The sequence below is a fragment of the Tinamus guttatus genome, unplaced genomic scaffold, assembly GCF_059628265.1.
Source record: "Tinamus guttatus ecotype Peru unplaced genomic scaffold, ASM5962826v1 Tinamus_guttatus_pri_ptg000403l, whole genome shotgun sequence".
In the NCBI taxonomy this organism is placed as follows: Eukaryota; Metazoa; Chordata; class Aves; order Tinamiformes; family Tinamidae; genus Tinamus; species Tinamus guttatus.
Genome location: NW_028288937.1, coordinates 931,468 through 946,715, shown reverse-complemented (window position 1 = coordinate 946,715; position 15,248 = coordinate 931,468). Strand labels below are relative to the sequence as shown.

The 15,248-nt window shown below is 35.4% G+C and overlaps 1 protein-coding gene across 1 annotated transcript in view; it reads left to right on the top strand.

Moving 5' to 3' along the window:
- The window catches only part of USP34 (ubiquitin specific peptidase 34), a 137,342-nt gene that overhangs the window by 17,575 nt on the left and 104,519 nt on the right, over positions 1-15,248 (top strand). Inside the window, exons 2-7 of the mRNA XM_088531283.1 lie at positions 461-548; positions 3,471-3,891; positions 4,162-4,203; positions 9,225-9,275; positions 9,435-9,584; positions 14,554-14,621. Of these exons, the coding sequence (XP_088387409.1) occupies positions 461-548; positions 3,471-3,891; positions 4,162-4,203; positions 9,225-9,275; positions 9,435-9,584; positions 14,554-14,621 (820 nt within the window). The remainder of the gene's footprint in view (positions 1-460; positions 549-3,470; positions 3,892-4,161; positions 4,204-9,224; positions 9,276-9,434; positions 9,585-14,553; positions 14,622-15,248) is intronic.

The window sequence follows — 15,248 nt, the reverse complement described above, 5'->3', positions numbered from 1 at the left end:
TGGTAGTCTCCAGAAACAGCTTATGTGATTTATAAAAAGTTTTCTTCTGTGAGCCTAAAGAGTTTGATGTTGACCAGTTTGAGTATTCAGTAGTAAATTATAAGAGGCTGTTCTGAATCACTGATTTTCACAGCAGAGTCCAGTATTTTTTTATTTTAACGTTAGTTGTGTCGAAACCTTGTCTCTATTTAGTGACAGCAAAAAAGTAGATTTTTGATTGAATATTTCAGTTTCTAATGTGAAAAGACAATTTATTTGTGTTGTGCATTTTCATCCTGAAAAGCTTTTGCAGTCAAATTACAGTAACTTTATGGCAAAGATTTTTAATATAATAAAGTGGATTTTTAAAAAAATTTTCACACTATACTTTTCATTCTACCCAAATAGCAGAGATAAATTTTATTAAAAATGCCACAATTGCACACTATTTGGTTACTAATATGTTTCTGTTTTTCTTCAGTATCTGTCATTGAAGGTGGTGATGGATTGCAGCTCAGAAAAGAACATGCGCTCAAGATATTTGCTTACATCAATTCCTGGACACAAAGGTATTTTTATAAGGAGTTTGACTGATGATACTGGATATTAACAGTAGGCTGTAGCACTTGGGAAAATAGTGATTTAAAGTGAGTTAAAATGGACAAGTTATTGCTGTGTAGCTAAGGACCTTTTGCTATTTAAATATAAGTGTTATGTTGTCCAGTGCATATGGGACAAAGCATGTTTTTGAAACTGACTGCCATTTTAGGTGCCCTAGCAATAAAACATGTAGTAGTGAATGGTTAAATAGCAATGGCAAATAATGTATGTTGGTATTGTTACATGAAACTTTCCTTCTTTTTGGGGATGTGAGAAGGAGAATTAGACAAACTGGAATGTTACATTAGTTTTTCTTTAGTGTCCTGATATTGTGCCTCAAGATGAGGAGCAATTTTAGCTCATAGTTTTTAGAAATAATCTAAAGTAAGGATATTTGAAATTGAGTGCTCAAGAGTAGTTGCAGAACCATAATGAAGCCTATGAAATATTAGGAAAATCATAGAGAACATACTGCATAATTCCAGGGTATATCCACATTCTGTATACTTTTGCCATTCAGGTCTCCTCATTTCCGAAGTGATATAGTAGAGCTGGAAAGCCCTAAAGTGCAGAAAGAGTAAAGATCTGGCATGCCTTTTTTTTGTAAAAAAAAAAAAAAAAAAAAAAAAAAAAAAAAAAAAAAACCCAAAGTAGATCTTTCATCTTAGACAGTGGAGGGAATGATCATCAGCTTCATTCAGTAAATATTTAAGGAATTACTTGCTCTCCTTTCCAGTACAAGAATCAGATAAATGTAGCAGGTGGTATGATGTGTAGTTGAGTTGTAGATCTCCTTTGCTGTGGGCTACTCCAGGAGCTGAAAGTGTGTGGGTTCAAGAAACAATTGGAGACATTTTTAGACAAAAAGTCCATTGAGCTATGTTAATATATCACTTGCTCTGGAAGCCCCTGAACTAGAGATTATTCCCTCTAACTTTCAGTAATTAAGGAAGCCTGTCAATCTGCTTACCCGAGGTGTTCCTTGTTTGCTACTATTAGAGAAAATGTGCATGTGTGTGGGCGTGATGGGCTAGAATATCATGGGCTGTGTTGTAACTGAGATCAGAAGAGGTACTCTCAGCAGAGTTAAAGCAGTTACATCCCTGGTAGTTTAATTGCCAGTAGATATTCCTGGTATTTTAGTCTCCAAATGACAATTGGACGTACTGTGTTTTAGGTACTATGGTAGCAAACTCTTCTTCCTCTGCCCAAAGAAGTTTACACACCTTATTTTCTGCAATGTTCTCTGACATGAAAGAGATTTTAAATCAAGATGATCACTAACAGAAACCAGAATCCTGGCATTCCTTTACAGATCAAGTTTGTCAGAAAAGTTGCAACCTAATGTTTTTCCCAGATCGGCGTCTATTTAGAGATTTCTTTTGTTCAGGGCTATAACATTATAAATGCAACTTAAATAAATATTGGATGACATTTAACTGCTGCTTTTTTCAGGTTTCTTTTTACCTTCCTCATGCAGGGCTGCTTATTACAAGAGAGTATGGAAAACATTCCTTTATTCCTCAAATAAAACTTTCCTCAAAAACATTCCTTAAAGTGGAAGTTAGAGAAGATGCCCCAGAAAGGAGTTTTACTTTAAATATTTCATGTCCCTTTTGTGCTATTTCAAATGGGCTTTAGAGGATCTTGTGCACTGCTTCTTGAGGCCTTTTTGAAGAATTCCTTTCTATAGTCTAAATCTCTGCCTTCCAAAGATCAGCTGGCAGCTCAGCCTGAAGAACTGCTTCCATCTCCGTGTAGTATTTCCAATTCACTTTCCTTCTGGAAATTCTAGTATCTTAAAGGAAGTCATATTTGTAGCGTGTTTATTTCTTTCATGGATTTCTTAAAATTTTGGTAGAGCTCTTTTTTCCCGTAGGCACATTCGAGTATATGAAAATTTATATAAGCTTTACAACTGCTTCCACTTCTGCCCAGTGGAGAGTTCTTCAGTATTCATTAGCATTCAAATACAGATATGTGAAAAGTGGACTTCAGGTTTTCATGATTATTGAGATTAATTTGCTGGAGCCAGGAGGAGAGGTAATTTGTAAGCAAAAATAAAGTACCTACCGTGTGTAGTTTTCCCCAAGGATAAATACTTAGATATGCTTGTTCTTTTTGCCTATGATTTGTTATTTAATTTGTTAATGTGAAAATCCGTTTACTGTTAAATCACAAGTTTCAAACAGGTAAAGTCATACTGCGCATGTGGGATATGTGAGTACAGTAGATATTTAGAGGAAATATTTTCTGAATCTGCAAAGTGACAATAATGAAGACACTGCTGGTACTGTGCTTTCCCATAGGCAAAGGGTACTGGTGTGCATAAAGTACAATTGAAAATAAAATTATTTTGTAGCCATGTTGATTTAAAAAAAAAAAAAAAAAAGTATTTCCTACGTAGCTGACAAACATGTCAGGTGGTTTATTGTGATGCTCTTGATAAACAGATGAGGAAAGGGATCCAGGCACATGCCTGGGAGCACAGCTTCACCAGTAATAACAGTGACCGTGTCCCTAAGATGCCAGGTTCTGGTATATTTTAGGTACAGTGGCAGCTGCTGAACAATTACAGGGACTTTAGTTTTTTTTGTGAGTATTAGAAAATAACAGGATGTTCATAGAATTTAAGGAGGTCTTTGTGACTCTAATTAGCTGTTGGGTAAAGTCTATTTCACTTGGGTTTCCTTGCTTTTATGAGTTTGTCACGTATTTTGTTGAAAATGTTTTAACGTGCACCTTTCGGTCAGTTGCTTTAATATTCAAATTTGTCTTTCCCCTTGTTAGCTCCATACTGAGACAGTCTTCATGAGATGATCGTTCTTGCTGTTCTGACTTGAGCGATTTCAGGAATTTTTATTTATTTACTTATTTCTGTTTTCTTGCAGACAATGTCTGTGCTGTTTCAAGGAGTATAAGCATTTGGAGATCTTTAACCAAGTAGTCTGTGCGCTTATTAACTTAGTGATTGGCCAAGTTCAAGCTCTGCGGGACCAGCTCTGTAAACATTGCACTATTAATATAGATTCAACATGGCAAGATCAGAATAATCAAGCTGATGAGCCCCTGAATGTAGAAAGAGAGTCTCATGAAGAAGAAAATGGAGAACGGCAAAAATCTATAGAGAAAAAATTAGATTCTGCAAGAACTTGTATCCTGGCAGACGAGGACTCTGCAAAGAACACTGATGCTTTTAGCTTATGGAGCACTGATGAGAAGGAAAAACTCTTGCTGTGTGTGGCAAAAATCTTTCAGATTCAGTTTCCACTGTACACTGCTTATAAGCATAATACTCATCCCACAATAGAGGTATATCTTATTATGTGTATATTTAATAATTTTGTGAAAGGTTATTTGCTTTTATTAATGGGTAGACTGTGTGTGTTTGGTGATAGTTGCTTTCAAACAGGATGGGCAAATTCAGCTCTCCTGTTGACTTCAGTAGAACTTGTCAGAGATAATTTTTAAATGACACATACTCTTACGCTTTCTTTAAAATATGCTTAATTGTTATAGGTAAGATATTGATAAGTGTTGGATGGAACTGTACACTGAATTGTTGTACTGTTTAAATAACAGGAAGGCAAAAAGGGGACTATAGCGAAGCCTTTCTTCCAGAAGGTAACCCATTAATAGTTTACTCATTTCTTTTCATTAAAATTGATGGTTCTAGGAGCAAAGATACATAAACTAAACTTTCTGCAAGACCAAACTTTCTTGTTAGAATAGCTTTTTAATTGATGGAGTCATTGACTTCTACAAATGTAACTTTGTTCTGTGATGCTGGTTTTTCCTCTGTAATATTGTTATTGCTGCTATTCACATTTTCCGTGTTTTCTGTTGAAGGAAAAAAAAAACACACTTTCAAAACTCCTGCAAATGTTTAATTCATAGTTTCATTATAGTGTTAGCCTTTTCTAGTTTAAACAATATAGTTCTTGGAAAGGTTGGTTTTTCATTCAATTTATGATAGTCTGTTAATAAACAATTCCTGCACAGTATTGTATGCAAAGAGAGAGAGATATTTAGCTATAGGAAGAAACATTCTATCCAATAAATGCCTGAAGAAGTCACAAAATGGAATATACTACAGTTATCCCAAACAATCCATCTCTTTCTTTTAAACTTATTAATTTTTAGAGTTTCAGAGTCTGCTGGAGCACTCAGTTAACTACTCAGTTAACTACTCAGCTTACTTTTTAAACTTCAGTTCAAACTGAAAAAAGTCATCCTCCATTTCTTGTGTGCGCTAGGATGATCAGGAGATAAAGTTAATCCTTGAAAAATGGATCCTGCTTTATCTGCCGATTTATTTAGCTGATCTATCCTATGGAAGGATGAGTGGCATAGGACTTCCTTTGGTGGGCTAGATTTGGTCTCGTGCCTTCTGCCAAGACCTTTGAGTTTAGATTAGCATAGACTATTTTACAAATATATGTTTAAAGAAAAATGATACAAAGGCAGGACTTGTGCATTTCATATAACATCCTTAATTTTGACTCACCTAATCTCTCTCAAACTTTCACCATATGTAAATAAATCTACAGTCAGCTGCTGCAAGAAGAAACTGTAGTGTCTGTCCTGTCAGTTGGAAAAAAAATCAATGTCAGCTTATGTGATTTAGCTTTGTGTTCTTGTGGGACATCTGCTGAAGCCAGCTTCATAGGAACATACTACAGATAATTTTGGAAAAACTTTTCTATGTATGAGCACAGAACTTTAGAGAGATCATCTATTTTTTCTTTTTTTAAAAAATAGCTTTCCAATGATGATAATCTCAAAAATGCATGATGGAACATTTTTTTCACTTGATTCACAGACATAAAGGCACAAATCTGCAGTAGATTTGTTGATAATTTACATTCTTGAATATATTTATTCATTAGGTGTAGTAAAAAATGTGTAATACTAAGAAGTGATGCTGAGAAACACTGCCCTGAGAGTAGTGAGATAAAAGTATTTTGACTTTGTGCTAGACTTTTAAGTTTCCAGGTATTGATTACAGGGGTTTGCTAGCTTGTCTCAAAATGTCTACTCTGTGGTGTGCATTTTTCTTATTTTCTTTGGTGTGGGGGTGTGTGTTTGGGGGGGGAGGGGTGGAGGGAATGTTCATAGTTCCAAGTTTCAATAGCTGTCATTTTTCTCACCAGTTAAGATCTCCTATACTTAGGAAACCCTGGGATACTGTTACTGTGAAGTAGTAATGTTAGCTATTTTAATGTCATAAAAACCTACTACCATGAATAACGTATTCACTGAGATTCAAAACCTAGCTTTAGTTTTCAGTCTAGGACACATAGTAACCAGATTGAGACGGTTTATTATTCTCAGCAATGGGATTGTGGTTTTTCAGCTCAGACTTGCCTCAGTCCTCAAGGAAGCATAAAGCAAAAACTCCTGTTTGAAGTGTGCTGTCTATGCATATAAACTAAGTGCATTCCTGAAGAGACCAAATCTGCCAAGAGTTGGGAGAAATTGAAGTGTAGCTTCTCTACCAAGTGGTCCCTTTGCCCTGGAAAAAGGGAAATTTCCTCATACAAAATATACTCCAACCTTCACTTTTGCTGAGTTCATAAACTGCTTGCCCCAGTTTCTTGAGATGAATTTGTGCAACCTTATTGAGTCATCATGTCCAGCAGGGTTTCACATGTGTTTTGTCTAGAACTGTCCAACCAGACTGTCATTTAAAAATTACAGCTCTAGGGCTTTCACACAGTATTATCTACTGGTGGCAATTAGCTGCTCCTATTACTATTAGTCTTCACTCTGCCTAGGCTTCCAAAACCTTACTTTGTTCTTAATGACAGCAGACAAATCTTGAAGTCTGATCCTCTTACCCAGGTGCTTACCACTCTAGACCTTTGACCATCATATGGAGGGGAAAATGTTCTTAAAGAGGAAAAAAAAAATACTCCTTTAAGGAGATTACAGAACCGGATTGAAAATAACAGCAAAACAAGACAAAAGGATGTTTGCTTCTGTATGACCAGACCTTAGATACCCTTAACTGATAGGGATTGAGAATGTTTTTTGGGTTCTTACACACTTTTCTGTCTATAGTAGTAGTCATGTGCCTCTTCTGATTTTAAAGGGAGAACGTGAAGAGCATGGAAGCCTGGTGGAGAACCAAGGAGGAGGGTAGGCCCCCGATAGCAGGAGCTGCCTTGAACCGTGGAGTTCAGGCAGCAAAGGAAACGGGGCCTTAAGCAGATTTCTATGATGTTTCTATGCTCTACATTTGAGGACAGTGGAATTGTCTTTTAGAGTAAATCCAGCATGTGTTACTTACTAGAAATGTAGACCTGATGATCTGATTCTGATGAGAATGGGCAAGCATAGAGTTGTGACTTCAGTAATATGAATGTGTGTACACAGACTGTTTGTCTCATGCTATTTGGAAGCCTAAGGAAAAATGTTTTTCTGCTAATTTTGAGATTCTGGAACAGCACAATTGGTTGCAGACAATTGGAGGATGACTAGTAGGGCCATAAACATTGAAGAATGAACTCTTGTGGTGATAGTAACTGGAAATATGCCATTTGCTTCTATTGAAACCTACCAATGTTTTTGGTGCCCAAGGAGAGATTGTGGTGTTCGTTTTTGCATCATTAAAATGTGCTCTATGAAAATGTTTTATAAATATATTTGGATTTTTGAGAATTTTTTATGGTTTGGAATTAGTCCTTTCAAGACAGCTTGTCAGCAGGGGACTTGAAAATCCATGCACCCAGTTTTTCTTTTCATGCTCATTCCATGCAGCCCATTTAATGTCTTCAATGGACATTTCAGAGGAAAAACAAACTTCTAGAAAACTTTGCGTTATCCTAAAATTTCTCCAGACAGGAATGAATCTTAGGGGAGTTAGCCAAATGTTAATAGCTCATGAAAACATAAAGTGAAGGAGAAAAGTCACTTGTGTAGATATCTGCAGTCCTCTGCTTCTTTGGAATGGTGCCATCTCTGGTTCTCATTTTCAACTAAATCTTTTCTTGGAAGTTGTTGCTGGTTAAGTTCCTTCCACAGTTGTGTGCATGCCAGACCTCAGTATGTTTCAGCTGGGGGTAGGGATATTTTATTTTATTTTAATACCATATTAGACTCTCAGGAGGAGTTCTCTTACTTCCTTGGCTATAAAATTGAGCTTCAGGAATGCGGAGTTTCCGACTGTTCTGTTCCACAACTGCAGGTGCAGAAGTCACATTGCCAGGTTGTCTGTCAAACACCACATCTCTAGTAAGCTTTGCAGGATTGCTACAATATATCTCTTTCAGTTTCTGACTCTTACACTTTTAAGAACTGTATTTCAGCAATAAATGTACTCTTGCTGTTTCTGCTGTTCTCATGAGCAGAGCACTGAATGCCCTATCTTGCTACTTAGAACTTGAAAACATATCACTAGTGGCTTCAAAGTGGATTTAAAAATAACTTAGACTATTCTGAGTTTAGTCATGACCTAGTGTTCAACAGAAAAAAAAAATAAGTGCTTAGCTACCATATGAGCACTGAATAGATACAAATATGTTTATTGTACTCAGTTCACCCAGCATTGCTTACCTTCACCATCCTGTAGTATAATTTTAGGAAACATTCCACCTCAGAGGTATTTGATATAGATGCAGGGAAATTTGCTTAAATTAACTGTGTGTTTAATCTGTATTTGATTTATGAATATGAGACTGGGTGTTTGTCATGGAGAGATGGAAAAGGAGAAGAATGTGTGTTTTAACTACCTGCAAGTATCCATAGCTAGCTATGGTTTTACAGTCATGTTTTATGATCGTGTGAGTGCTTTTTTGCCCTCAGCCATATGCAGGATGCATCCACTACGTATGACTGATTAAATGAAGAAAATCCTGGTTTAGACTACCCAACAAGTGCATGATGTGGACATTAAAGGGAAAAAGTTATCTTTTCCAAATCCATTTCAATGTATTGCTTTTAGAAAACGTATTTCTTGTCACAGCAAATACTTAACAAATTGACAGAGTGAGGTGATTTCCTCCCCACACTCCCTTTTAATTATATTTTTTCTTTAAAGAGTATTAGGTACTTATTCTATTGTAGATGTTTTCTTTTATATATATATATATATAAAGGAATATGGTAGTTAGAACTGAAGAATTTTAACATTCTGATAGGAATGAGTAATTTCATGGTTTAATCTTCTGTGTCACTAAGTCTAGATCCATAGAACTTACTGCCTATTGGGTCACCTGAATTCTGATGTTTGGGTAGACGTCTCATTTTATGAAAACATTTACATTCCAAAGCATCTAGATTCATCCTGTTTTGTAATTCCTAGGCTGGTCTGGAGCTAGCTTCCACCTTTGTAGTGTTTCTGTTGGGAAAAGAAAATGGTGTTGGTATGTAGTGGTGAGAGAGATTCCTGAGATAATATTGTAAGTGTGTATTTATACCCAAAAGTGCTTGTAAGTATGGCTTAATACAGGTGAATTAATGAACTGATTAAGTTTTGTAGTGTGAAAGTTGAGCAAAGCTTGAGCTTCTGGCTTCCTAAAAATCTGTTGTTTTAGGTTTCTGTTAGTTGGCTTGTGATGTCTGTTAAGTCAGCTGTATTTTGTGCTACAAATGAGGTTTTATTCCTTCTGTTAGCTAATTTTAGTTTTTCTCTTTTTGAACAGGATATTTCTGCTCAAGAAAGCAATATATTAGGGGCATTTTGTGATATGAATGTAAGTCACATCTGTTTCTATTTTTAAATAGATAAATATTTCTTAGCAACTTAGAATAGTCTTATTCAATTTTCTGTATAGATTTGTGTAATTTTAATGTGTCTTGTTTTGGATTCCATATATGTGTATGACTGGATTTTTTTTTCTTCCTTTCTGTAGGATGTAGAAGTACCATTGCACTTGCTTCGTTATGTTTGTCTCTTTTGTGGAAAAAATGGCCTTTCCCTCATGAAGGATTGTTTTGAATATGGAACCCCGGAGACACTGCCATTTCTTATAGCACATGCATTTATTACAGTGGTATCTAATGTAAGTATTGTCTCAAATTCTTTACTTTAATTAACATAAAAAGTAAAAAGACTGAACTTCAAAAGAGTTCAGTAGGAGCAGGGAGGGACAAAAACACTGTAGTATTTTCCTTGTTAAAAATATGAGGGTCACTGGTCAATATTCCATCATCTGAACCCTGTACATTTCCTGTAGGCTCATAACTTACTTGCAAATTTAGATTATTTTGATGTTCCTGGACATTGATGTTGTTGCCTGAGGTCATTTTTGTCTTTGAAATTGTCATGGATATGTTTTAACCTGCTTCAACCTTTATTACCTCTTTAGCTAATTCCTGTAAGGTGCAAAGAAGGAGCCTGTGCCTCTCTCTGCCTCTCATTTATTGTGATTTTTATATCATATTATATGTATTTATAACATTGAGGGAACTACCTTTTATTTTCATTTAGTTCTAGAATATAGCCTTCATTTGTATGTTTTGAAATAATAACAATTTTTGACTAGCAAAATTATATATTAATTTTAGTGAAGATTTGAAGGAGACAAAACTCATCTCTTAAGAAGGACATATAAGAATTCAATGTAATGTGAGAAGATGAAGTGGTGAAGAAGTCTTATGGATGTAAAGGAAAATAATAATTTATGTTAAGACTTCGTGGAGTGAATTAAACATAATTTTGCAATTATTTTGTCCTAATATAAACTACTTAAAATGAGATCCTTGCTTCCACATATCTCCTTTCTTGCTGCTGTTACTAACCAGCCAGAATGCCGTTACGATGTTCCAGATAAGGACTGAAATGTGTCTGCGTAGAAGGAATGGGTGATTGAAAGCAAGTCCCTCTGTACTGGTGCCACTTACTCCTTTTCTTTTTTGGTGTGAGGGTTCTTGACTTGTACGGTGAGGGAGCAGATGAGTAAAGCCATGGGATGCTCACTGCTTGTGATCTTAAACAGGAGGATTGTGCAGGACCTCTATACCTTAAACTGGAGCTATGTTCTCCTCTGGCCCTGTCTGTCTAACCTCATGTGCCTCCTGTCTCTAGCTGTTGTTAGTGCAGCCCACTGGTATCTTTTGCTGCTGTGTTATCAGCTGTGTTAACATTCTAACACAATTAAGTTAAAAGAAGCTGAGATAGAAAATAAGGAGTTATATTGTTCAAATTATTTTGCATATTTTAAGTGAAATAGAGTATAAACATGTGAGCAGACCAGATGGAATTTGAGTGTGGTGGTATCACAGTCAGCTGTGTGTGAGTTGGGGACAGTAATGTCTGCAGTAAGAGGAAAATTTGTGACACTCCCTTTCCCCCAAACTTCAGAGTTTTGTTCCAGGTTTAAGAAATGATTTTAACAGTCTTCATGAAGCCACTTACTGAAAATACATGGTCTTGTAGGTTATTCCAGTTTTATAAGTAAGTTTCAGTCATTGAATCAGGCAGCTCCCTGTCACACCAGCTTTTTTTTTAACCAGCACTGTCTGCAGATCCCATGTTCTAGGTGTCCTTTGCCAGTGTTTGTTTAAATTGCTACTGTTTTCTTTCTCCTTTCTCCTTTTTTGAAGTCTTATCTTTCTCCATAAGAACTTTCTTTTCCAAATTCTTGTAGATGTCCCCTAACACCAATTGTACCTCAGCAAAGTTTCTTTCTCCAAATCAGTCAATTTTGCGGATCTCTTGTTTAATAGGTTTTAGGCTTACCCATGATGTAGGGCTCTCTTAGATGAAAGCTATGGTTAAAACTATCAGTTAAAGTAAAATTCAATGCAACTCATCATCCGAAGTAGTACTGCTTATTTTGCCTTTTCCAGCGTTGCATCATTTACTATTCAACCAGAGTCTTTCTTGTGAACTCTTTCTGGCTTTGCTGGCAAGTCCATACAAGTCAGGGAGATACGAGGAAAGCTGTCTTAGAAAAATCCATTTCTTAGATTTTATCTCTAAGTTCACTATGGAAAGTGTAAGGTCATGTTTTATGTGTGCTATGCTTTATTCATCCACTGCCAGCATTTGGTGTCACTCTAAGTAGCATTACTTGCCAGTAACGCTTCTGATTAGAATACAGCATGAGTATTAGCTCCAGATGAGGCAGCATTTTTTTTTGATAAAATAATTTCATCTTGTTGATGTGAAGAAAAAAAAAAAAAACGTATTTATCTCTGCAGTGGCACTTAAACTTCTAACGTTGATATAATCTTTCTTTTTTTAGTAAAGTAGTCATTATTGCAAAAAAATTCTAGAAACATGAAAGCTAGGATTTAATTAAAACTCTGTGATGGGAGTAAGGTTTTAACTGCCACCCCAAGTGTTTCAAAAATATTTTTGAGGAAGGTGGTAGTGCGGTGAGACTCAAACATCCCTCTTTAAAAGGTTAGGCTTAATGCTGAGCTCTGGGAAGAAGAATAGGTGAAAGAAGCTTGAGAAGGTAAATTAAAGTCAAAAAAATCATTTGATGGCATTCAAAAACTTTCAGTTTTTATTAGACAGGGTTGCATAGTTGTATGAAAAGCATTTGCTCTGCTTATTCCACAAAGGAAGCTGAAGCTCTCAATGACTGTACTCTAAAGGTGCACGTAAAAGGAAGAGCACTACCACAAAGTAGAAAGGTATGCAGGGCAGCTGAGCTCCTTGTTTCTGGGTCCTGGTGTCTTATTCATATAGAGAACATTTTAAAAGTCATTGAAAAGATGTGTCCTTGAAATTTTCTGTTCAGCAAATCTAGTTTGACTAAATATTCACGTTAAAACAAGTTAACGTTTGGAATGAGAAAGCTGGCAAACGTGAGAAATGTCGTTTGCTTCACCCGGGCAGCGGCTAGCTCTGCTCCGAGGCTTCCTCCAGCTTGTGCCTCTGCAGGATGCTTTTTTAGCAACCTGTGCTGTGGTAGGACCACTCCTTGGGACAGTTCTGTGTTACCTTTTTTAGTCAGATTGGGGTTTTTAGTTTGTTTCCTCCTTTCTTCCCATTTCATATTTCATGCTCTTTGCTCTGTTTAATATTGCATACTTTATTGCCTGATATTCTGCTGGTCTCCTTAAGGAAGAGCTGCAGGAGCTGCAGAGAAAGTTGGGACCTCCACCTTGTTCTGTGGAGGCTTTCATCCTGACTGAGAAACCTTATCCTTACTTACTTTTGGATTCTTTCAGCTTCAGGCATCTTGTAGAGGAATAGTTTCTGATAGAACTAAGAACTAATAAAAGTAGTGCTGAGGATTTCCAAGTACTACTTTAATTTTGCCTACTAAGTAAAGGTGTTGAGAGAGCAACTACCTTTTACAAATGAGTTAACTATAAAAACAAATAATTAAAAAACATTCTGAAGTTTGAGAATAGAAAATACATTAAATACATAATTTTAAAAGCAGGCGGAAGCATTAAGAAGTGTGATAAGAGTTACGACTTTTTTGGTAAACAATCATTTTGTCTAATTTAGTGGATTCATATTTGAATTTGTGATAAAAATATTTTTATTTTTTGCATGGAAAATAATTAGTTAATTCAGTTCAGAGAAGAAATGTCATATGTACTGCGAGAATCCACATGGATGAAATGGCTTTAAAAGTCTGAATTAATAGAGATTAAAAATTGCTACAGCCAATTAAATCTACAAAATCAAACTAAAAAACATTTCCTACTTCTGTTGCACAAGGAAAGCTATTTGCTTATTTGTTCTGTGCTTGCATATGGAAAAGAGCACATTGTCGTGTTGGAATCATGGTGTCTGAATACAAATAGTGTTTGAATACAAATAGTGATCCTTGCAATTCTGTGTCAAAATCTTAATTATTGTTTCTCAAACAAGCATCTTCTAGTTGCAATCTCTGCATTTGGCAAATTAGTCTCTTTTTTTTGAGAATGCCAGTAGGATCAGCAGCTTACTCCAAATGTGGCTTTTCTTTTTGACAATATGAAGATTTGACAGGTTTGTCTTGCAAAATTGGTTAGTATCATTGCTGTGTGATATAGTGGCATTGTTTTAATAAATAAAAAAATGATTTTTTTTAATTGAATCAAAAATATTTGACTAATTCCATGGATTAAATGCTGTTTTCTGCTAGCAAGAATGAGAGTTTAGAATATTTTGCATACAGAATTTTCCAAATTCCTGGTGAGAATTTATTCCGTAGCCAGAATCTATTGCATAGCTTGCAAAGATTAAACTTTCTTGTAAGAACAAGCTTGGAGCTATAGATTGACATTACCACTTTGACTGTTCACACACTTATGTGTGCACAATTCAAATTATGTTAGTTGTAGTAACAGCTGCTAATGTTTCATCTTTGCTAGATCCCTTACCTGGCACGTAGTTGTCTTTCTGTAACAGGTTTAACAGGCTCAGCATTCCTTTTTGAAATGCAGATGGAACTTCTAACTTTGCCAGTGTAAGTAGTTTGGTTGGTCCTCTTTTTCTCACAGCAGTTTGTTTATTTTCTTTATTTCTGCATATATTTTTTTTCCAGAACATGTTTCTGTGTAAGTGGTAAAGGCAGCATGGTAAACCCACAAATGCAAGTACAGTAGTAAAAAAAAAACTGCTCTTAGTCACTAGTATAAAATATAATTTTATAGAGTATATAAGGCCTAAAAAGCAAAAGATCAACACAAGTCAAATAATTTTCCTTGATTTAGGAGAGCTTCACAAGAAACAGAAAAAAATGGAATCAATTTATCTTAGATTTTTTTCTTTTTAAAAAAGAAAAAGCTTTTCCTACTGCGGAAAAAAGTTCAGAAATAAGTGTGCAGTGTAATTCCATTCATAGTAAATTTATATTTTCTAGTTAATTAGAAGAAAAGATGCAACTTTTGTTGAAACAAGTCACAAACATTCTTCAGAATCAGAAAATTAACAGTTTTAAAAATTCACATGAAAAACAATAAAGCCTTTTTTAAAGTGATGTTGCATGTGCAAATGTACTAGCAATATATCATTTTTATAATTCTCAATAAATGTCATTAATGAAACTTTTATCTATTTATGTTTTTGCATTATAGATCAGAATATGGCTACACATCCCTGCTGTCATGCAGCACATTATACCCTTTAGGACTTATGTTATCAGGTAAATTTTTAATTTAAGAGTATTTTCTCGTGGGACTTCTGACAGCTCCTATTTATAATTTTGGGTACTATACTTTCTAATTGTTCAAGCTCTGTCTCTATTACTTCAATAAGCAGAGTGAAGGTGTTGTTTAGAGTTAGGTTGGGGTAGCTCCTTCCATCTACCTGATGAAAATACCAAATCAATCTTGATAATGACATTTTTAATAGGGGACGGAGCCCAGTTCTAACATGTTGTATCAGGATCCATTGTAGTACAGTTTGTTTCCTGTGTTATCTTCATGAAGTTGCAGAAAATTTGCAATGAGACTGTGTGAAGAGAAGAGCAATTTGTAATCGTTGAAATTTTATACACTAAATTTCACTGAGTTTTAACACCGCTTCACATTTTGAAGTTCTTATTTCCAGCTGGCAGGAACTGAAGTGTGATCCAAAGTCTACTCACACTTTTTTGTGTTTAATTATATCCAGTCCCAATGATTTTCTTTTTATCAAGCTGCCTAGCATGAACAATGCTTCAAAATTGAAGTACTTACAAATATATTTAAAGTACTCACAAATATGTTTATTTACACAACCATTTATTTTTATTGGTGGTATTCGGACAATATTAAAAATCCAGTAGTAG